Source organism: Vidua macroura, chromosome 3 (genome assembly GCF_024509145.1).
Source record: "Vidua macroura isolate BioBank_ID:100142 chromosome 3, ASM2450914v1, whole genome shotgun sequence".
NCBI classification, from domain to species: domain Eukaryota; kingdom Metazoa; phylum Chordata; class Aves; order Passeriformes; family Viduidae; genus Vidua; species Vidua macroura.
Window position 1 is genome coordinate 91,607,178 of NC_071573.1, and position 24,191 is coordinate 91,631,368.

Consider the following 24,191-nt stretch of genomic DNA (forward strand, 5'->3'; position numbering starts at 1 on the left):
TTCAGCTTTCATGGAAAAGCAGGAACTGTTTTGTTTTGAATTATCAGAATACTGATCTGTGCATCCTGATACCCAGGAATATTTCAGAGCATTTTATAGGTAGAGGCAAATTTATCCATTTAAGCAGGGAAGAAAAAAAGAACAAATTCATTAAACTCAGGCCAAATTTCAAATCAAATGTATTTTCTCATTAAATCTTACCATGTAATGGTAATTAACATAATACATCACCAGCTGTCCTGCACATACAAGTGACTGGTAATTATTTAATAGCACTCAATAGATCATGCTTTATAGCAGATAAATTTAGGTGAGCAAACCCCAAAATGTCTGGCCTTGTAAGAAGACCATGAAGGGTGGTGCTAGGACAGCAGCTCCTCTGCATTACAAAAGACAGCATCCTCCCTGCTCTGACACCTCAGTAACAGAAGGCTAGTCTGGAAAAAATGAGGAAACAGTTCAAAGGAAAACATATACAGGAAGCAGAAAATACACAAAATGCCAGGAAAAAAAGCTAATGGGGAGAGAGGCTCTAGCAGGCAAGAAAGAAGAATGCCTTCATGGCAGTTTTGAGAAGAGGGACAGGAAGAGAAAGTGGAGAATACGAGCTGAATTGCTCTCATTTTCAGTAAGGCAAGGGAGATTGTGCAGAGATGAGAATGCGACCCCAGATCAGTTTTCTGACTGGCCACGGTTACTGTCTCTCTCAGCAGTAATGTTTGAAGAACACCCAAACCCATCCCTGCTCTCTGCAGAGCAGCCGCAGCTCAGGTCGATACATGGGTAGGTTTCCCTCAAGCAGCATTAAGAAATGTGTTCCCTGTCTTTACTCCTTTCTTCCTTTGGCCTTACGTCGGAAGACCAGGTCCCCATCTAGGCATGATTTGCTTCCCATGACGTCAGTCTGGGTCTAACGATTGCCAGGTCTGCTGCCACCACGCTGAGCCTCCTCCTCTCCTCTGCACAGAAACCTGGGGCTGCACTTCCACCACACATGGGGATGCTGCTGTTTGCTGCAAGCATCTTCTGGACTAGGCTACCTGGTCACGTTTTATTGAGTGGGAGCTCCTCTGCATTTCATAACCCTTGTCTCCAGGCTTGATGGCTCTTGCTGAGCAGAATCATTTAAAGTATCTGTAGAGGGAGAAACAGGTTGTCATCAGAGAGGCATGAGTAGCATCCCAGTACTGGGTGTATTGGTGTACTGGGTGTATGGCACTTGTAAAACAAGTGCCATAGATCTTTGTGACCATGTGAACCCTTGAAGCCTTTAACAGTGCAGCTTAGTGGGTCATGTGGGAACACCTCTCTCCTGGCACCTGGCCTTTGTCCTGGGCAATGGGAGCTCAGCAAAAGCTGAGACCAACCCTGCAGGAAAATCAAAATACAGTTCAATATGGGAGCAGTGGAAGAGGTAGGAAAATGGTTACTGGGCTTCCTCCTCCTCTCATTCCCTCTGATCTTCCTGGGCCCATCCTCAGCACTATGCTGTGCTGGATTATCCCCTGAGGAAGTGAAGATGGCCAACATCTAGGAGTGAGTTTTCAGTCTGTGTCTCCTCACTGATGCTCCTGCAGTAACATACTGTCCCTTCAGATGCTCCTCGTGCATTGGTCTGACAACTTCCCTGGGAACCCTCCCCCAGGGAGTATCACATCCATTGCCTGAACACCAGGTGTCACTGAGGCCCTAAGGTAACATTTCCTTGCTTTTTATTCCAGATGGTATTTTTCAGTTATTTTGTTGAAAATATAATGGGTTTTTTCCCTATGGAAAAAATACATGTCTCCATTTCTGTCAAAGTGATTTATATAAAAACACAACACAAAAATACTCTCCCACAAGCAGTACTGAAACGTAACTTGAAAGAAAACACACAACCTTCAGTGTGCAGAAGTCTGCTTGATGTTTGTCATACTAAAGCAGCCATCTATAAAAACAAGCCTTGTCCCAGCTGCTGAAAGAGCAATTCACTTCCGTGGAGCAACTTTTTTCTCAGAATAATGATCAGAAACATATTTATGATGGGACCAGAAGTGCACTTTTGTTGCAGAATTGTAATAACTTTTCTGACTATTGAGATGCAGGATCCTCTCAAGGGAAAGGTTATACATGAATCATTTAAGGTATAACATGAAGAAACGAGGTCATAAGGAGACTGAACAAGTTCTAAAAATAATCTGGTAGAGAAACGAAGAAGTCTGCAAGATGCAAAATCAGAGGACACTCTGACTTGACTCTTTTGTCCTTTGAAACTTGAAGATCCCAGATCAAATCCTGGCAGGGTCTTTAGGAGTGTAAGAACTGAATATGTAAAGGTAGCATCCCAGGTTTAACTTTTAATTGAGTGAGGCTGTGTACCCTGCCCACCAATGTTCAGTAAGGATGACCTTTTTTACTAACTCCACTGGGCTTTTAGGCAAAATGAGATATTTGGAAGTGGCTTGTCTATACCTAAGATGTCTGAAGTCTTTCAATTGTCCTCACTTTTTGAGGCTGCCTATTGGCAAAGCACCTGTTTTTCTGGGTCCTCTCTCTGCCAGAGAGCATTGAGATTCAGGGAGCTGCAGAGTAAAGAGGGGGACACCTCACTGCTGTTCTCAGCTGCCTGAGGGTGATAAGGAGGAGGATGGGCAGTGTTCTTGGCAGGGCACAGAAGAAGACCAAGAGGTCCAATGGAAGGACAAATACATAAGTTGTAGCAAAGGAAATTATTATTAAATGTATGGGAGAAAAATCCTTCATGATGAGAGCAGTCAAAGACTGGCACAGGCTTTCCAGGGAGGCTGATCTCCATCCTTGGATATGTTCAATGGGTCAGGCCCTGAGCATCCTACTGTAACTTTGAAATTAGCTTTGCTGTGAGGTGGGTGCTCTCCAGAGGGACCCTTTACCTGAAATTATTCTGTGATTGTGTCAGTGCAGAGAGACAGAGACAGATTTGAGATTTAGTTTACAGGGGGGAAGCAACTGTGATAAAATCACTACTCTGAAAAAGTGTAAACGCAGTGCCTTGGACTCAGCCCAAGCCAAGCTTGCCTGAACAGGAGTGGGAGGCTGGTGACAGCTTTGTAGCATATGAACTTTGCATAGGTGAACTCTGAGAATGACTGAGAGAGAGCCTGGTTTGTAACCAGCACTACTGAACTACCCATTAGTAATCCAGTGGTGCTTATTGGTTTCTCTCTCCTACAAGGATTCAGTCAAATAGAACAAGCCTTAAAGAAAGGCAAGTTATAAAAGAGACAGCAAAGCTATAAGAGAAATGTGTTGCATACTTTGGGATAAGGAGAGAAAATATTGCCAAGGGCTTGCAAGTGACGTTTTTTGGAATTTGTTTCACCAAGGGAACAGCCTGCTATCTCCTACTGAGGGAAATAAAGACATTTATCAAAGATATGTTGGACTTCTTAATCAGTGTTCTCTTGGATTGCCTCTGGGAGATGGTGCTGCTCTCTGTGACAGAATCGCGGCTGATGGCACCTACAATTCCCTCTGTTACAGATTACACGGTGTGCTAAAGCATGCATGTCAACTACCCTTACCCTGGCATGCCTCTCAACGTCCTGACTGTCAACACTCGCTGTCTCCAGGCTTTCAGAGGTGCGGAAGACAGCTTTGTTCCTGCCCTGGGACACTTTGTTCTGCTCTGCCAGAGCCCCACAGTACATTGCTGACTCCTTCCTGTAATTGCCGACACGTGGCAAAGTCAAAGACTCCCACGATTAGGAAGCCCAAATCGTGTTTGGTGGGGTTTTGCCTTTTTTTTTTTTTCCCTCTTTCTTTTTTGGTCTGTGTTCTCATTCCGTCCACAGACAGTAAAAGACACAGACCTCTATCAGTTCGATAGTGTCCGGAAAGTAAAAGCGCACGAAGGAGGAGAAAGAGAAGAGAAAGGCCGGGGAGGGGCAGGCTGGGCGCGGTGCGTGCTCACCCGCGAGCGCTGGGCGCGCAGTGACTCACTGATACGGCAGCGCCGGGGCGCGGGGAGCCTCGCCAACATTTCCAGCTAGCGAGATCATTTATTGTAGTGAAATGATTCAGTGACCTTAAGAAGCAGCCAGAGGCTTTCTCTGGAGACTGCTGGGGAGGCCAAGTAATCTAATAGATGGGAAACTGCACTGAATACATTTTTTCTTGGTCTTGTTAATGATCTCAGCATGCACAGCTCATTTCAGCACTCTGAAAATAGTTGGCAAGTTGTTCCTGAGATTTTTCCAATCATTTTAAGGCTAGTATTTAGTTACCACTGAAGATTATAAGAGATATTTTGGCTGTGTAGTGTTAGCTTCCCAAAGTGATTTTTGAGACCTTTTGTTACATAGATGTTCATCTCTTACTTATTAAGGTCACTACAGAGCACTTTTCTCTAACAAAATAAAAATAAAAATCCACCCTAAGGCAAAACTAGGCACAATTTGGGTGCAAACTGCACACAGCTTGGAGCAGAAAGAAGCAATTCAGAGACGCAGTGGGTTTAGGTGACTTTTGAAGTTTGTTACTCCCAGTTTTACAATTCTGGAACATTTTTAAAATTTCATGCAACTGTGCTAAATATGAAGGCACAGCACATGAAACAGGAGCTAGTAACATCCAGGACAAGCAGACAGTGTCTGTCCAGAGAACAATTTCAGCACCTTATACATGTCCCTTTCAAACCTGTGCTTAGGAATGGTTGCCTCAAGTTCCCACATGATTCAAATGGGAACTTGCCCTTTGAGCAGCTCAGGTGACATAATGATCCCTGGAGTTATGCTGGAGCACCCACAGCACAGTGGTGATGGTTCTCTGTTCCATCTCTGTAGAAACTGCTAATTTCTCAATGTCCTGGAAGTCAGGCCAAATCTTCTGCTGCCTGTAGACTAGAGCAAAGCTCTGGTTTCATACCAATGAAGAGCCAGTGCCAGGAAACGAATGCAGGAAAACCGACATGGGCAGCTGACTGTCCCACAGCATTTCACCTGGGGATACTTTGGAGCTGTTCAGCCAAGGAAGGGTTTGAAGGTGGCTGGAAGTCTCTTCACCTTGTGAATTATTTCCATAGTTTGTCAAAGACAGAGACAGAAAATGGATGAGAGCAATGTGTAAGGGCATTGTGCATCCTGCACCTGCACAAAGCCCTTTCCCATCTTGTCCTCTTGTTTTCCCTCTGTGTTTCATTACATGGTGGGTATTATACTAACAATAGATGTTTATCCCAAATCCAGCCATTTTTTTCTTATTTTCTCTAAGAAGTTGTTTGTTCCGAGTAAGATGACTGATTCAACTTCTGTTTTTCTTTTGAAGAGTTTGTTGAATAGGAGTGAAAAAGGCAGCTTAAACTTTGCATTCCAAGTAGTTTCATGTTTCTACTTTTTTTTCTGCTGTTATGTGACTAATAGATGTTGTAGTTGTTGCTATAGTCATGTCTGAAAAGTCCCTTTACACAAATTCTTTGTATATAGATAAGTGAATTTTATGGCTTAAAAGAAAAAAAAAAACGCCTTGGTGAGTTCAGCTGTTGCTGTCAGCAGCAGTCTCCACCTCTGGGATGGTCACTCATTAAAGTGATACTCAATCCTCACTTTTCCACATGTGCCTCAGAGAAGCTGCATGACCAAGTCTCAATGCCAGTAGCCGGTATTGCCCCTTTTGTTGATGTTGCTTTTGTCTATTTTCCTGTACAAAATCTTCTAGGGATTCATTTCTGTGATTTGACTGCCTTAAGGGATCAATACATACTAGTAATTTTGTGCGCCCAAATATGCACAATAGCAGCAAAGGTAGAAGATACCATTTTTATGTCCAAGGTAATTTATAAGAGCATCTCTTGCTTGAACTTACTCAAAACTTACATAGTTCAATTTTTTTTTTTTTCAAATAAGGAACAGCAAAATTAAACAGCAGCTAAGAATGGAAATCACCATTTGCAAAGCCAGAGGACTAAACCATAGTCAACAGATGTGGAAAGGAGAGAAGGCTCACTAAGTGAAGAGGGGATAGTGAGAATTTGTTTCTAAGAAGGGTGTAGGCAGTGAGCTTTTGAAGAAGGTATGAAAACTGCTGCCAATTAGAGCACTAGGACGCTATTTTAGCAGCCCTCTTCAAATTGTAGTTCTTCATATGGACCTTTCCAGATCAATTTGCTGCCTTTGTCAAGGTGGAGTCGTGCACATACTGTGGAAGGAACGGACAAGAACATTCCAACTTTCTTTGTCTTTCTCACTTTGCAAGAACTTCTTGCTTAGCAGCTTTGAAGGTGATTGGAAAGGGTGTAAAAAGCAATTTTCACTTGTTTATCAACAACAGTTAAAACCAGGCATTTTTACCACAAAATTAGATGATCCCCAGAGAAGCAAGGAGTTAAAAGGCAGCTAGAAAAAAGGTAATTCAGAAAACAGCAGTAAAATTATTCTGGTCTCTGTGCTTTGAAGTGAGTTGTACAGTACCACAGGTCCATTATTTCCATAAGGTTAAGATTTTTAAATAACACCATAAAAAAAGTACGAGTTCCTGCCATAGGTTGTGGGTGTCCCTGCAGGATTCTGCCCAAACACACAGGTTCCCTGTCTGCTGCTGCCTCTCATTTGTTGCATGCCTGTTTCTGAGGCCCCACAAAAACAAGGTCTGGGTTTTCAGGACAGTCAATGACAGCTTGCTTCTGGTTAATGGACACTGTGCTGTAACTTCTGTCCTTGATCTCTGCTTTTCCATGTTGATGCCAGTAGCAAGGTCCCTGGTCTGTGGCACCAGGACCACACTGCACAGTGCCCTCCCTCGCTGCTGTGACAGATCCAAGTCCAGAGAGTTCAGTTCAGTGCAGTGCAGAAAAAGCTGCTGGGCTTCTTCTTCATGAAGGACAAATGGACAGCAAAATGAAGAGAAAATGAAAGACAGGCTTGTCCTTCTGTGCTGAGAGGAGCACGAGGTGTAAGGAAACCCAGTGGTACTTACCAGACTCGGCTGCAGTTTGTGCCACAGCACCAGAGGAGATACGTAGGCAATCACTGGAGTGTGTCATCAGATTACCTGAACATTGCTGCACTGTGTTATTAGAGATGCTGAACACTGTACTGTATCTAGTTTCAAATGCACAGTTCATCTCCTGAGAGGGCAGTGGTTTGTTTGGAGCAGTCTCAGAACAACCTGCAATACCATGCCACTCATGAGGTTGGGCTTTTGCAGCAAGGCTGGTCTGACATTTGTCCAACTAAGCAGAGACAGAAAGACATTCTCCTGTCATGCTGTAGTGCCAGACATAAAAAACAGAGCCAGCAGAGCTAAGTAACCTTGGCAGAGCAGCCTGGTAATGCAGCTGCACAGCTTCCAGTACCTGACCAGCTCACCTTGCTTTATGGAAGCATACACACTTTTGGTGGAGTGGGGGATCAGGTTACAGGAGTACCTGACAAGTCAGTCAGTCATTCTGCAAACATGATTCAATCAAGGCAAGAGCGGAGGTCAGCCTCAGAGCTAAAGAACAAACCAGGCATCCTGGGCTACTAGTTTTGCTGCCTATTATTATATACTAAAAAAACTGTTTGGAAAAATTGTAGGTATTGTAGATTGTAGATCATTGTAGTGCACTGTACTGTGCACTCTCCAGATAGTGGGGCAATAGGTGAGTGTGAATGGAGAAAGAAAGTGAGGCAAGGAACGTGACATGGAGAACAATGCTGCTGTCATCACTTCTAGGAAATTAATCTATTAGCATGTGAGGACCTTAGCTGCAGTAGAGAGTCTATTGTGTTTTCAGAGAACGAGGTGTTGTTTTGTGCCATTGGATTGCATTACTGGAGTTACAGGTGTCCTAATATGAATCCATGCTGCCAGTGAAACAAGGTCTACAATGTGGCTACCACAGATAGAACCAGGAGAAAATACAGGGAGGGTGCACAGGCAAAGGTGGGGGTGAAGTCCCACCCACAGGGGTATTGTTGGTGTCAGAGCAGTTCACAAGCCTGAGAAACTCAGTTGTGTTCCTTCTCCTGGAGGAGATACAATAGCAGAGACAGGCCAAACTTATAAGAAGATAGATTTTTCTCAAGCCAATCTTGAGAAAGAAATAGCCTAGATGTGCACTAGTGTGATAGATAAGTACCAAATGACAAAAAGGTCATGCTGGCCATAATATTGAGAAAGAAAGATGCAATAATTATCACCTGATCAATACAAGCAGGGACTGCCCATGGTGAGTGGACATATCTGTCTGGATTTGGCTTGTTACCAGTTTCCATAAGGCAGAAGTGCAGCTGCCCTTTACAAGGATCTTTGTGAAGGATCTACAGAAATAGTTGCTGGGGACTGCTATGAAGGCCAAGGAGAAAATTTTTGAATAGAGGGTATTGGAGCAGCTTTTGTTGTTTTGCAGCAGATGAGACCAATAGCATTGAGGGAGCTGAGAAATTCCAGGGTGTGACAATGTCAGGAAGCTACACCAGACTGGCAAACCTAGGCTTATAGCTGGGATTCTTCTCTCCTAAAACCAACAGAGATAGGACCTGGAATCAAATAGATAATCAAGTGTAATCTGGCACTCCTCAAATTGTAAAAGATCTGATCTTGTGTCTCTGTTAACATTTCCACCAGCCTGCTGCATACTGAGCCCAGTCAGATAGGAAGAGTAGCAATGATTTCTCAGGAGTAAAGAAAGCTGTGCTCTGTTGCAAAGCAAGTGACCAGAACAAAGCTCAGTTTCCCCACACAATGCTCCTTCCAGTGCTCAGTCTGTGGAAAAGTTCCTCTCATTCTTGAAAGTATGTCAGACCAAATGAGTTAAACTGTTACAGTTCTGCCAGAACACTTGAATCTGTGAGATAACATAGTCAGTAGAAAGAGGAACACATACAGGATCTCCACAGCAGCTGATTATACCAGAATCCGGCTGTTTGAAGCTAGGACATGGTTAACTGATAGGAATTTATTTTGGAATTACCTGCAGCTGAGAATGGATTTGGTAGATATGATACTTCACCTGACCATGAAGAAAAGCCGAGCATGCTGTCAGAGATATCAGAAATTAGTCAGCTCCAACAACTCAAAAATTAGAATGCATACTGCAGCAACAGAGTGGGTGCAAGGAAAACAGCTATCATAGTGACATACAAAATTCCTGTTCTGAAGCAGAGGGACATGAAAGACAACTCATTTAGCAATTACACATTCTTTAAATCACAAAAGGGAAAATCACAGAATTATAAGGAAAAGAAAAGCACTGCATTCAATAAGTGAGTGTCAATCCATGAAATGACATTTTGTATGCACATGATTTTCATGCCAGGCAGAACTGCAAAATTAAGTGTGTTTATACCAGATGCAAAGGCCAGATGAGAAATGGAATATCAGATCAAGAGACAAAAGGACTGAATGCCTTAGGCTTTGAAACTAGCAAAGTAAGAAAGTAGAATGTCCATAAACTAAGGTAATTTTTAAATTGTATCATAATACTGTCACTAAGAGATTGTAATTTTTAAACATGACTTGCAAAAAGCATTCCAACTAAAATTTTAGATAAACCATAGAAACCAGCTGTTCCAGCTAAAGCATGTGAATTTATGATCTTAGTGAAAAAAAACCACAAAAACAAACAAACCAACAAACCCCACAAAAGAAGACAGATAGTTTATACGGTCAGAAAGATGAACAAATTAAGCCAAAATTTTACCCAGACCTACATTTTTTATAGCATCAAAACACTAATGCTAATATATTGCCCTGGTGTTTTTGCATCTGTGGAATAGCTATCATGAATTTTACACCAGTAAGTTAATATGATGTCTAGAGCATTGCATGTTTTGCAGTGTCTGATATGTTAGGACAGAAAAATAAAGAGGTCAATAAAATAAATAAAAACCTAGACTCCACTGCCAAAGAATCATATCTCACAGTTTTAATAAAGAGATACCAAGAAATAAAATGAAATGTGTATTTGTATATACTCAAGCATTCCAAACAATGATTAAAATGACCTCAGGCCTCAAACCTTTCACTTGGAGCTATGTTCTTCACATGGCAGCAAAAGACAACACTCCCAGAATTTGATACTAAAACACTGTCCTGGAGAAAAAGAAAACAAACAAACAAACAAACAAACAAAACCCAGATTATTGATACTATTCTGTTCAATAGTAAGTCATTCAACTATACTAGGCTCTCAGCTGAGAGAACACAGCTTGGAACCTAATTCAGATGTGGATGAATATCAGGTTCCTCAAGCAGAGGGACTGAGAGGCCTGGCAAAAATATTTACTCTATGCAATACAAGTGTGCAGACATGAACCTCATGTGGTAGAGCCTGTGAAAAATCATGCCCCCAGCTGCATCTCTCTGCTGGAAATAGCCAGAAATGTAAAATAGAAAATGAAAAATGAGAATATTGAAGCCAAATGACTGTTCAACTGACAGAGGAAAAACTAAGATGGTTGCAGGCAACTGAGTAAGAGCTGTTCGAGAAATTACCATCCCAAGAGCAGGATTTGAATATCCCCTTAGTAGATGGTCCGTGTGTCCATCCTTAGTCTGTGCAGTACAGGCAGGAGTACACAGCACCTCCCAGGCACTCTGGCAGACACCCTGAGTGTCTGTACTGAGCAGTGGCCTGAGCCCATGAGGGCAGGAGTGATGTAAGAAAAAAGAGGCCAATTAATCAATTAATCAATGTTTGAGCTTTGAGATGATCTCTGTGCTAACCTGTCTGGTTTACAATCTGTGGTGTAGATATGTCTGTGTTACGTGATGTGACAACCTCAGAGAAGCCTGCAGACTGTCACCTGAGACAGTGCTCTAGAAAGAGGATGTTTGGAAAAGGTAGGAAACCAAAACTTCTTTTAAAAAGCATTTTTTAAAATTGTTCAGTGAATGTGACTGAAGCAGCAAAGCCAGGATAACTACACCACCTACAACTGACTTCTTATCCAGAGCAGTCCAGAATTCAGAAGTATGGTAACTGAACAAAAAGATGAGCTCATTAGCTGTTATAGATCTCAAGGGCCATTAAAATAACAATTTTGAGAAAAGAATTAAAGAGAAACAAAGTATAAACAAAACCAACCAAGGATTTAAAAGTACTTCCACCTCAAAATATGTCCATCTTCCTTCTGAAACCCAGATCACAGGGGAGGAGCTTCCACTTTTGGATACTGAATGGTGAAGATAGCATAAGCATTTCAAATGATGTTGAATATAGAGGCAGCCAAGTTGAGGATATGTCAGGACAATCTGAAAAAAAAAAGTTTGTCTCGTTGCTTATTGAAAATACACAGCATCCCTAGTGCATTTTTCCACAGACAGAAACTGTCTTCTCATTATAAATGACATGTCTGTTTGCAGTGAGTTTATGCTCTGCATCTGGGAGAGAGTCATATTGCTTCATCCTGCTGCCACAGTTATCAAATAGAAAGGCTGAACTGCAAGATAAACTTGTTGTTATTTTTAAGTTTACAGAATTTATTTGAAAAAGAGTAAAAACGTCAGGCCAGTCTGGAGCAATATTTCTCAAGGAATATCAGTAGTATTGGTATAAATATGCACATTCCTTGGTTCCTGTGGAGCAGCATCACAGGAACTCTGCAGTAATAAAAGTGGGACGAGAGGCATGCAAAGGCAAACAGCGGCAGCGAAGCAGAGGCAGGAGAGCTCCCGCAGCAGGGTGAAACTTTCAGTGTCAGAGAAAATCATGAACTTGAGGCAAGGCACAAAGGCAGCCATGGAAGACAGTGCAACATAGGCTGCTGGTGGGACAGGTAACTCAGCCCAGGTAAAGCTCCACTGACTGCACCTGACGTCACTGAAAGGTTGTCATCACTGAAAGATGACACCAAAGAGCAAAAGGAAGACTGATGGAAGCACTGACTAAAGAACCTTCTTTGTGTGCTGGTAAAATGATGCAAGAAAGGAGCCTGACCTGGAGACTGCCCTGTGACAGGTGACATCCACGTGTTCCTGCTGCCAGGCACCGCCCTGCGGCAGAGCCTGTCAGCTGGACACCAGAGGGCAGGGACATCTGCTTTCCTCGGGTGCTGCTCTGTGGGGTTGCACAGCCCCCTCCAGCGCAGGAGCCTGAGTGCAAGAAGCCTTTTAGAGCTCCAGGCCTTTTTCAGTCCTCAAATCTCTTGTTGTAGATGGTTGCTGAAGAACTGCTGAAATCTATCTGTGCTTATGGTCTCCCAGACTGTCCTTCCAAATAAGATTTCGCAGATGATATTGAATTAATTTAACCAATAGGCTCATGTAAATTAGTAATATACATTATTTATTTTAAAAATTCAAAATCCTTTTCCTAAGTGGTTAACACCAAGTACTTGCAAGGAAAATAGAGGAAATTTTACAAATCCTTGCTAGTTAAGTCATAAAATATATGGCTTAATTCTCTTTCTAAATTTATTGTAACCTATCCAGATGTTATATAGAAATAAGAATTAAATAGCAGATCTTCAAATTTTATTTCTTTCCTATGTTTTTGACTTTGTCTTGCCTAGTGTTCAACTTCCATGACATATCACAGCAACATTAGTAGTAATGCTGTAGCACAAGAGTCTAGAGAAATAAGTAGTGGAAGGCTTTACCTGCAAGTAGTTAAATATGTATAATTCTCTTGAACTTCATTTTTTGTGTGCATTATTATGAAATTATCTGTGCCTTTTGTTAATATTTAAGGTAATATTTCATTATTGCTTTAGCCCTATTAATATAGTATAAAGAAGAAATATTCCATTATCTCTAATGAAGAAAATTAAAAATCAATTTCCAAGCCATCTCATTCAGAAAAGTAATTTTAAAAGCAATGAGACTATAATTTTGAATTGTGTAACAAATCAATTCATGTTGTAGAGCACACAGTAGTCAAGGGTGATTAGTTTAGCAAATTAAACTCAGTTTTCTAATGCAGCTCGTATTTCATTTGTCCTGACCTTACCATCTCCATTTTCACTGTAGCACAGTAGGAAAATACATGGAGACCTACTGTTTCTTACAGAGGTTTTTATTCCTGATTTACTGTGCTCCCTTCTCCTCTGTACTAACATCCTATTTGAACCTGTTGGTTGCCCTCCCAGTACAGTGCCCTCAGTTCAGATTCCTGATTCAGCCTGGTGCTGACTACCAGGCCCCCTCTGTAGGAATCTGTTTCTGTGCAGGATGTTTTGCTTCTTTCTTCCCCATAATCTGAGTCACAACATGGGGCAATGGTGCTCTGACTATGCTGCCACAGAAGCACACAGCCAAATGTCTCAAGTGCTCTGCAAAAATCTACAAAGTCTTCCTTTAGAGGTGATAATATAACATGAGAAAGTAAGATCAAAGGTGTTCTATAAATAAGTAAACTAAGGACATGGAGGCTAAATCACATTCCAAAGGCCATACATATATGCAGAGCCAGAAACAACAATAAAATATATTATGCTTTTGAAGGTCTATGAATTGGATGATCAGGTAGATTTTACTTCTCTCACTACTCAGTAGTCTTTAATAAATCTTTAACTGGCATAACTATAGTGACCTTCCTGAAAACACTGAAACTTTCCCAGTTTCCAGACATAGAAAAGTGATTCACCTTTTCTCTCCTTAGCAAAGGAAACAAAGTTTTTCATGCATGGGATCCCTGAGGATCAAACTTAAAAACATCTCTATATTATCAACCCTATGTTCAGAACAAATCCAAAACTGCCCTGTATCAGCCATGAAGAAAGTGAACTCTACCCCAGATAAAACCAACACAGTATTTTATTAAGCTTGGCTTGTACTGAAATTCAGAGTAGGGCAGCCACATACTTTAAAAAAATTCAGGGAAAACCTTTTGGTTTTAAAAACCATACCTTGGTGGGGTTCTTTTTCAGTCTGCCATTGAAATAGGAAAATGCAGATAGCCCAACCTCCTTTTCTATACTTCCCTGGTGCAACTGGTAAGCTCTCAGAGATACCAGCAATATTTGAAATGGTTGAGCACCGTTTCTCCTGAAGTGATGGAGCAGACCCCTCTTTTGCCACCTTTGTCAGATGCAGAGCACGAAATAGGTAAGGAGCGACTCAAAGACCCGTCAACAGCTGCTGAGCTGTTCAGTGAGTTTGGCTCTGGGAAAGCAGAGCCAGAGTTGGATCCGATGTAGAAAGAGCCTGTGAGCAGAGTTACATGGTTATAAACTTGGTATGAGAGGAGATTGAGCAAAGCAAATCAGGTGCCACAAGCACGATTTGCTTGCTGCTAATGATGTCTCTGTAACATCACAAGCTATCTCTCAGCTATATTTTCCACTGCCCTGCTGGCTTGCAAAACTTTTAATGGAACAAGTTTTTCTGGCAGAAGAACACTGATTTTTATCTTTAATGAGCAGCCTCTCTATCATTTAGCTTCAGGAAACAGCTTCCTGGTTGTAAACTGCTTGAGACTGCTGACAGCCAGGCAACTTCAAAAGCAGCCAGGAGCAACTTTCTTGCTAACTTTGGGAAAGAATTCAAAAAAGCTGAAAGGTGCAGATGATTCTGTTATGGAGCAGGAGGGCTCTGCTTCCCAACATGGAGAAATGACAAGTTGGGATATCAATGACATCAAACTTCCCCAGGTACGTGTCTGTGTCTTAGAAATTTATTTTGTTCTGATGAGTCACCTCCACCACTGATCTTAAAAGCTTTCTCAGTCATCTATGACTCGTTGCCTTTATACTCTTTGTCACTTCGAGGTATGGGGGAGTGTTTTGCTAGAAAATATTGGGAAAACATTGACATTTCCATGCATTTCTCCTTAAATGTTTTATTGAAAGAGCTGTTGATGCATGAAATATAGCAATGCTGCAAAGGCGTTCTTTTCACTGGTGGATTAGGTGCAGAGAAAGCAGAGGAAAGAAAGGTGCTTCCTGCTGTGAGCACTTAATTAGAGCTGTCCAGGACTTGCTTTTTGCCCTGGGTAGTGTTTTTTTGAGAAGGGAGCACAGCACCCACCACTGCCTTGCAGCTGTGGGTGTTCAGTCTCATTGCAGATTGGGCTCCAGCTCCAGAGCTGTCTTCCCACATGGAGGTAAGTCTTTTCATGAGCACCTAGGGAACCCTTGCTTCATGTTTGCAGAGGTTTGCTGAGAGGCACAGTAGTGATCTTCCCCTCCCTCTGTCCTTTTCTAGTTCTCTTAAAGTTTCAACCACGCTCTCCACTGAAAGCCCACACACCCTGCGCACCAATGTCATTTCCCTGTCCCTCAGCTCTGCATATTTCTGCCAGATTCCTCCTGCTGCAGTCCTTCAGCATCCAGCTCTGCCTTTCAACTCCCAGCCCTGCCTTCTTACTGGATCCCAGCCTCCTCCCTACTATAAGAGTGCTGTTTGCCCAAAGCCTCATGTTTCAGGATGTCCCCTTCCCTGCTCTTCAGCCCAAGGTCACCTTCACCTGCATTTCAGTCTGGAAGCCTCATGGACACCCTTCCCTACACTATCCAGTGGCTAGCAGGGGAGCATGGGAATTTTTCTCTTCTTGGTTGGTGTTCTTACTGCTGTCATGGCTCTCAGTCCTGGGATTAGCAATTTAAAGGAAATTTCTACTAAGCTTTTGTATCCTTTACAAGAACTTTTCCCTCAAAATCATAATCAGGTATGGTAGATGCTTTACAGCTTACTGCATTTTACTGTATTGACTATACCCCCTGATGCACACTGATGTGACGTGTATTTGGGTCTTTGGGGTTTTTTTTTCCCAGTTTTATTTTTATTGCTGCTTACTCTGTTGTCCTTGAGGCTTGATGTTTGTTCATGGTGGGGTTTTTTTTGGGTTTTTTGGGGTTTTTTTTTTGTTTGTTTGTTTGTGGGTTTTTGTTTTTTTGTTTGTTTGGTTTGGGTTTTTTGTGTTTTTTATTATTTTTGGTTGGTTGGTTGGGTGAAAGCTCCTGGCCAGGCCTTCCTGATGCTCTGGGGCCTGCGGGGAGCCACAGAGATCTGCATTTTTCCTGCCTTATCTCCACTGCTCCCTCCTGACAACCAGCATCACCTGCCAGGGTCCTAAAGTCACCTAGGCTAGAGGAAACCCAGCAGAGGTCCAACTCTGCTCAGCTCCTGGACAAGCTTTTCTCTTCCCCAGCCTAAGGCTTGCTTTGCTTTTTCCACAGCATGTGAGCCAGACAGACTGGTTTCAAGAATGGCCAGATTCCTATGTAAAACATATCTATAGCTCAGAGGATAAAAATGCTCAGAGGCACCACAGCAGTTGGGCAATGAGAAACACCAACAACCACAACTCTCGCATCTTAAAGAAGTCCTGCCTTGGGGTGGTGGTTTGTGGTAACAACTGCTCTACCTTGGATGGGAAGAAAATCTACCTAAGACCAGCCATATGTGATAAAGCCAGGCAGAAACAACAGCGTGAGTACAAACATGGCAGTTCACTGTATGGCAGTTCATAAGTGAACACAACATAGCAGAAATCAAAGTATAGGATACCCTCTGGATTACCCAGCCTTCCTTCTGCCATTCCTTATATTCCAATGCAACTCTTGACTGGAACACCGCATTTCACACTTCTTATGGTTGGGGCATAGTCATCTGCTTGTTTGTTTTCCTTTTCTTTCTAATCATTTTTTAATCTCTGTTTCTGCTGGTTAGGGATTGGTTCCCAGCCTTCTCAGGCCCATGAGTGAGGGTACTGAGAAAGCTGTGCAGCGCAGGCAGTTCCTGCACTACCCGGATGTTCCTGCCCACCTGAGTGTTGGCTTCATTATTGCACTGGCCCAAGAGTAACTCAGGAGGCAACTCTTGCAGGAAAGAGGTTGCTCATAAACTGTGATGACTGGAAAATAGGCCCCACAGTCACGTCACTGGAGCAAGACAATGCAAACAGAGAACATGAGCTGCACACACATTTTTAACAAGAAGACCATTCCAAACAATTGTGATTGCTCAGTAGAGCTAGCACATACTGATTTCTGGATTTGATGTACATTTAGCTAAAGAAAGGTATTACTCAGGTGCTCACTGAGACCAGAAAAACTAACAAGCGAAAAACTAAAACTGGCCATGATAATAAATGATAAAATTGTAATTACATTTTAATAGAAATAATTTTGGAAGTTTGTATTTAATAACAGACAGAAGAAAAAGGCAATGATTAGTTTGTTTATATTGATTTTTGCTTATGTTTGGAAGTTTTTAGTATAGTTTCTCTCAATAATTTTTGAGGACCAAACCAGAAGTGGCAATCTGCCAGCAATGAACCATTGTATCACATGGGATTCATCTAACTGGTGTTGTATAGAAAATGTTTTCCTCTATCCTTGCTCCAGGGAAATGCTGTCCAAACTGCAATGGACCACTGCAGCTCCTTTCCTGCAGAGGCCATGGTGGTTACCCAGTTACCAACTTCTGGAGGCATGAAGGCCAATTCATATTTTTCCAGGTTGGTATAAAATTACCTAACATTATGCAAGTTAATTTTAAAGACTAGTATTTTAAGTTTTATTTAGCAATTTTTTTTGTCCCAACAAATAGGGGTTATTGAATATGACAAGGTCAAATGACTGTAAGGAGAAAAAATTTTCACAAGGTCCAAAGTAACCTGATCTAACTCTGAAGTTAGTCCTGCCTGAGCAGGAGGTTGAGCTAGAGGGCCCTTCCAGCCTAAATTAACCTATGCTACTGTAATTTTACAGCACAGCGTGTTTTTTATTTAGGCTTCTGTGAAAACTTGAAGTGTTTTGCCTCAGGTACATAGGAACAAACAAATCCTCAAAAGTCAGAAATACTGTATCCTTCTCTTCTCCTTCTCCAAGGCACTGTACATAATCGTGAGGGAATCTTGGAACAGGAAATGGTTATACCCAAGGGACTGTCTATGGAAACTGCCATCTATGTATTATATGTAACTTATATCTGGAACACAGTGTATGCAAGTGTCTAAATAATGGGCATTATTTCTGGAAGCTGTAGTCCTGGTTTAGTAACATAACCACTTTCCTGTTTTCCACTCTTTTACTTACGTGCAGGCTAAATAAAATTAATTCTCTGTGGAAGCTAATGGAAATTAATGTTCAGATAAATATGGCTAAATTCTAAGAAGAATTAAAGTGAGTGCAGAGACACTGTAGCCAAGCTGCAGATGACCTCTGGCTTCAGCTGGGGCTCTGATGGGGGGACTGTATTCTACAAATAAATGTGGTGCACTGATTTTATTATTTCAAAGGGTTTCTACCCCATCCCACTTCATCTGGGATATGTTTATTATTTGAGCGCACAGTAACTAAATCCTATTAAATACAAAGCATTAAATTAGGCCATAATATGTGATTTTGGCCTGTGGTATAAATTCTGTTCCCTTAAGATTAACAAGGTTGTTTCTGCCTTTAATATACTATAATTACTTTCTAAAGTCCAAAGGAGCTCACGACCATCCACGTCCAGAAACAAAACTAGAAGCAGAAGCAAGAAGATCAATCCAAAAAGCAAAGACAGCTTTTTCTCCATCTTCTCTAAGACTAAAAAGAATACAGGAGATTGAGGTAACTCTTGCTATTGGTCAACAAAATTTTGGTCAAGCGATCTGTGGTTCAAGGCATGGTGGAGACTATCGGGGCTTTGGGTCTGGGTGGGAGCAGGCTTTACATCTCCACATTCTGCATGCCCATGATCAGGCCAAGAAGGACCAGGGCTGTCCTGAGCATCCTGCTCTCCTTAGCACTGTCATCCACTGCCAGCACCTCCTCTCCAGAGCAAATTTGCACCTGCTGGCAGCAGGGGATTGCATCTACACTGGTAAACAAAGCAGGGCTGCAGGACAGGCTAAGCTTCATCACCATTCATGTGGAACTTCCTGTGCATTAGTTTCTGCCCATTGCCTCTTTTCCCATTTCTTGGCACTACTTAGAAAGGCGAAGGCATCCTCCACCTCTGGCTGTTCCCCTTGAGTTTTGGCAAGGTTAAGAAGTGGAAGATGCATAACCTGTATCTGGTTTGCCTGGTTTGAAGGCAAAAGAGTGCTTTGAAGGACTTTCTGAAACATTGATGTTAAAACATTAGCTCTGATGGGTGTGGAAACACTTGTGAAAGCATCTCCAGAGATCCTTGGGACTGCTGCATGACTGATGGAGGGAATCCCAGTGACCTTCATTGCAAAGGCTGTGTTAAGCTCAATTGTCATCACCAGTATTCACATGCAGTTTGTCTTTTGATATGTTAGGGGTGGTGCATTCCCCCAACCTCATGTTAGGGATAGTAATCCACGGCCTTTGAGCCACACACAGAAGGGATAATTGCTCTGGGTGGGGACAGATTTCTTAAGTGGACAACATGGAGAAGCAAGGGGATCTTGGAACCCAAAAAGCAGATAAAAATTTGCACACAGGAAGTTAAACCCATTTGAATAGAATGTGAATTTAGAAGCTGCAGCTATTTCTACTGGAAATACTCAGGAGAACACTAAAAACCAGAATCTCTTGACACAAGTGCCTGGGAACAAAAGCATAAGAAGAACCAACTGATCTGTCCAATTGTCTAACAAATACAGCAGCAATGCTTTTCCTATCACTGGTTTAGTTCTGTCTCCATGAACACTGAAACAGTTTCTACCTAGGAAATATGACTGAGCCACGTGGCTTTCTCTCTATTACAACTGAGCCTGTTGGTTAGCCTATTGCTTAGGTCCAGTTTCCTGTAGACACGCCTTCATCTTTCCCTTCCTAAAACGTCTTCCTGAGGCCTTCACTTTCAATTGTGTGGGATTAGACTAAAGATGTCACAAACATCTAATAGTAGAGCCTGCTCTTCAGCTGTTCTGACTCTGTACAGTCAGACTTAGACCATTTATTCTCATTGGCTTTCCAGTTCATGGCAGGTTTTCCTTGGGAATAACCCATCATATTTGTGTTTTGCCAAACTAGCTGTGATACAACTAACTCAGGAGTCGGATTTGTCACACAGAACCTCTGTTGCTCAATCTGCAAAAACATATTCCGAAAAGATTCAGTTTTAATGTGTTCAGTCTGGAAAATGTATTCTGGAAAGATTCAGTTTTAATGTGCTCAAAAGAAATCAGGGAGGAGAACTTCACAAAAAGGTATGAGCCCAAAATAGAGCAAGTGATTTATAGGATGGTCTCTCTATGGCACCTATGGTGGGTCTGTAGCTGAAGGTGGGCTGGGTCCTACACCAGATTGTTGGAATTTTTTCTCATGGTGAGTGGAGAACAACTGAAAGGAGCTTTGCTGCTCCAGCAGACTGCAAAACCACTATAATTAAATGGATGAAAAAGCAGAATTATAAAGAAGAATGACTTGCAAGCACTCATTAGAAATGACTGTTCTGAAAGGAATTAAAGTTTGCATAATTATAATACAATAATTGAAGCAATTAAAGAAGTTATGAAATATCCAGAACAGAAGACCCAGAAGAATAATTCTTGTGTGCTGATCCCTACCTGAATGAAATTTCTGTTTGTGGGGTAAAAAAAAAATCTAAAGATAGGAAAATTTATTAGTTAGAAATAGACTCTAGAAAAGCTGAAGAAGAATATTTTTGTAGTGAAAAGTTCACTTCAAAACAATCAGTATAAAAATCATACTTAGCTTTTCCAATCTCCATAGAAAAAAAAAATCTGTGGTATCAAATGTATTAGCATAATTTCATTTTTAGGTGCTTCTTCAGTATATGCTGGCAGTGGACCTGAAGGGCTGTGAGTGCAAGGTCTAAACAACTGTTTCAGTGGAAAACAGGCTTTGGGCAAAAACTGGTCAAACAAACCCAGAGCCAAGAGCTGGGAGCCTTGTTCAGTTTGCCCCTACAGCCCATGGGCACCCCCACTATGGTGGGGGAGGCTCTGCTATGCCCTCTGCTTTGTTACCTGTGTTCACAGAACCACAGACTGGTCAAGGTTGGAAGAGACATCTAAGATCATCAAATCCAACCATCATGTTAGCTGAGTGCCTTTGCAAGCAGCTCACAGGAGAGGTGCTACGCCACACCTTGTTTTACTAACCCATGCCTCGCTTTCCCAAGTCTCTGACAGGTGCAATGCCGACACAGGAGCCTTTGCTTCTTTCCAACCCGGATGCTCACAGGCCACCTGCTAATTTCAGGGGACATTTAAGCAAAAGCTCCCAGGAGCCAACGCTGAGCAGCTGCTCTGGGCAGTTTCCATTCCCAAGGACAGCAGAGGAGGATGGGGCCTCCAGAGAGGCACCGACCTGGAGCCGAAGCCCATCCTTCAGGAGGAGCCCCAGAGCCGAGAGGCTGTGCAGTGTCGCGGCTGTGCCCAGCACAGCCCCTTCTCCCCAGCAGTGCACCCACCTCAGCACCCAGCACGTCCTGCCCATGGCGAAGAGTGGCCGTGACCCCTTCAGGTCTGACGCGGGCCCTTTGGGAGATGCATCTTGTGGGGTGAAATCCCCGCTGGCCTGCAATGGCGGCTGCCTCTCTCTGCCGCCCTACCCCGCGCCTCAGGGAGGGCCCTGCCCCACGGCGAGTGGGGCACAGCCCCACCCACAGGGGTGGGGGAGAGCACCAAGTCTGTCCCAACTACTGCAACAACGACGTGTTTTTTAACCTGTGCCCATTACGGTGATTGGGTTCAAATGTCTCTACTCACCCCTCCTCTGGCAATGGGTCCAATTCTGCACCCCTGTGGCAACACAGACGTGAAAGTGCTTCACAACAGGTCTCACTTTAGCTCCTCATACAGGCCCCAGAAGGGGCTTTCATACCTGAAGGCTTGTCTTTGTTCCTTTTTATTTAACAGTCCTATTTCCCCCCACTGTTTCATGGATCAAATAAAAGCTATCAGCTTCTCTTACAGACTGCCTCGCTGCCATTCTGGCACCCTCCTCGATACACAGCTTGTTCAAGCCTGTGGGACTGTGGAAGGTGTAGATGGATGATCTCAAGGACCACAACTGTCACGTGCAACCTTCTGCACTCTTCCAGCTTCTTCAGGCAGCCTCTCTTCCGACCTAAGTCCCTGCACTGCACCAGCCTTGTACTCACACTGTATAGAGCTGGATGCAGGACTTCACATGGGATCTCATGAGAATGGAGTAGATGAGGAGAATCCTCCTCCTCCACCTGTGGTCACATTTCTTTTGATGCAGCCCAGGATACATTTGGGCTTCTGAGCTGCATATGCACACTGCCAGATCGTGTCCAATACACCAGTTGCCCTAAGTCCTTGTCTGCAGGGCTGGACCCAGTTTCATACATGTATGTATTCAAGGTGCCTTGCTGCTTTTTCCAGGCACTTTTCATTTCTTTCATTGCAGACTGTAAAGAACCCTTCAGCATCCATTCCATACATCATTCCCTTTGCTGACCACTCCCATAAGCTGTGTTTCAGCAGGATCCATCAGTTCTCTACATTTGTTTAAAAACTAGGGTGCCAAATAGGAATTTTCTTGCCTAAATCTAGTGGCTCAGACACCTTTGGCAAAGATTCCTTTACGTTTTCCCATAACTGACATCTGCATGGCTTTGCTGCATGCCTCTGCTGCTCTCTGGACTGGGTTTCAGGGGCCACCAACCTCCCCTGCAGAGGCAGTCACTAACACACCCCTGCTGCCACTTCTGCAAGGAGGAGCTGGGGGATGTCATGTACAACATATGGAGCCACATTGTCTGGGAGGACAGTATTACAAAACAAGTGGCAATAAAAACTTCGTAGTACCTCAGAATGGGACGTATCATGTGTTCATCAAAGAGGTTCAGTCTTAGCTTCCCCCCCCCCCCCCCCCTAGTTTTTATATTAGTTGCTAGGGAAGTCACTCTTCTGGTGACTGGTATAGTTCAGAGACATTTACAAGACAAGAATGAATTGTATTTATAGAGTGTTTAAAAATGTTTATTGGAATTTGTGAAACGGGATGCACAGTGATTTAAGTGGAAAAAATCTAAATGTAGATCACACAATAACAGTGTACTATTGTACATGAAGATCAACTCACCAAACTTTTTTTTAGTCAGTGAATTACTCCCACACTAATTCCAAATTCGGCATGTTTTATGATTTTTAACTCAAAGGAGAAAACTTTGATCAACATTTATAACAACCTCTAAGATACAAAAAGAGAAATTAATAGGAGCCATGAAGCACTTGTGCTTCAGGAGGTGAGCTGCAGGATTAGGGAGTGGCAAGGCTGCTGGGGCCAGTGTCCCATAGCTGGGATTCCTCAAACCGGCCACACAGGTGAGGGACCACACAGGGCATGGCCCCTGCCATGGCCATCTGGCTCTGACTTATCTTGTCTCTCCTCTGACTTCCTTGCCTCTCCACTGCAATGCTGCCAGCATCACCTCTCAGCAGTAGTGCCATTCAGATGTGTGACTGGAGGCTCCTTGGTAATTGTTTCCACTCCAAAGTTCTATCAGTTCCCCTTACACTCACCAACCACTTCCTCTATTTTTAGAAACTTCCAGCAAAGAGGATTTGATAACCAATCCTGTTCCATGGCTTCTCTGTTCCAATCCCAGCTGTTAGCATTTTTTCACTCATCTGATTTTCTTTCCTGCAAACCAACCATTTCTTCAAGTCTTTCAAGATGGGTAGCATCCAGTCACTATGTTTCACAGGCTTCCTAAAGGTCTATTACAACCAAACCTCCCTAAAAGTTAATACTACCAATCTTTCTCCCTGCCTGAGAAGGAAGAGCCTTTTTGCTGGTTTGCCTTTGACTCTGAATCAAAAGGTTTCCAAAATGAAACCTATTCCAGTTATCTCAGCTTCCCTCAGTAGCTCCCTGCCATGAAAGAGCCATGCCTTCTTGCAGCTTCCATGTTTGTAATCCTGCACAAGCAGGACTGTCTGCAGTTTGGAGGGACCCAAAATTCATGCAGCATTTGTCACACCCAGCCTCTTTCCATTAGAAATACATTTCAGGCTCAAGGAGGACAGGTTATTAATTTTTAAAAAGGAGAAAATTAAATCTTTATGATTTTTCTAAGGTTAGATACAGAAAGTCTTTCTAGATTTATAGCCTGCCAGGGTAATTTCCAAGCTCTTGAAGCAACTTCTGTGCTGGCAGCAACTCCCTCCACTTCAGGTATATTCAGCACAGTGGGTCAACATAGCACCAAATTTGTTCCTGTTTGCCTTGAAATACAAATATACCAATCTCATCTCTGACCTTCACAAAAATTAATTTTCCAATGTGTTTGGGATATGTGAAAAGAAACATATATGTGTCATTGCTTTAAGCTTCTTTTACCAGTTCTAAGGTACTGTGCCCAGCTGGGCAGTGATAAGAATAGTAGAATCATAGAATGGTTTG

General features: G+C 42.7%; 1 protein-coding gene across 1 annotated transcript; it reads left to right on the forward strand.

The window, feature by feature from the left end:
• The first annotated feature begins 14,459 nt into the window (after nt 1–14,459).
• GCM1 (glial cells missing transcription factor 1) lies at nt 14,460–22,046 on the forward strand. Its single transcript, XM_053973305.1, has 6 exons — nt 14,460–14,534; nt 16,062–16,314; nt 17,232–17,344; nt 18,315–18,443; nt 20,935–21,400; nt 21,859–22,046. The coding sequence occupies exons 1-6, from the start codon at nt 14,460–14,462 to the stop codon at nt 22,044–22,046; spliced, it is 1,224 nt and encodes a 407-aa protein (XP_053829280.1).
• The last annotated feature ends 2,145 nt before the right edge of the window (nt 22,047–24,191 follow it).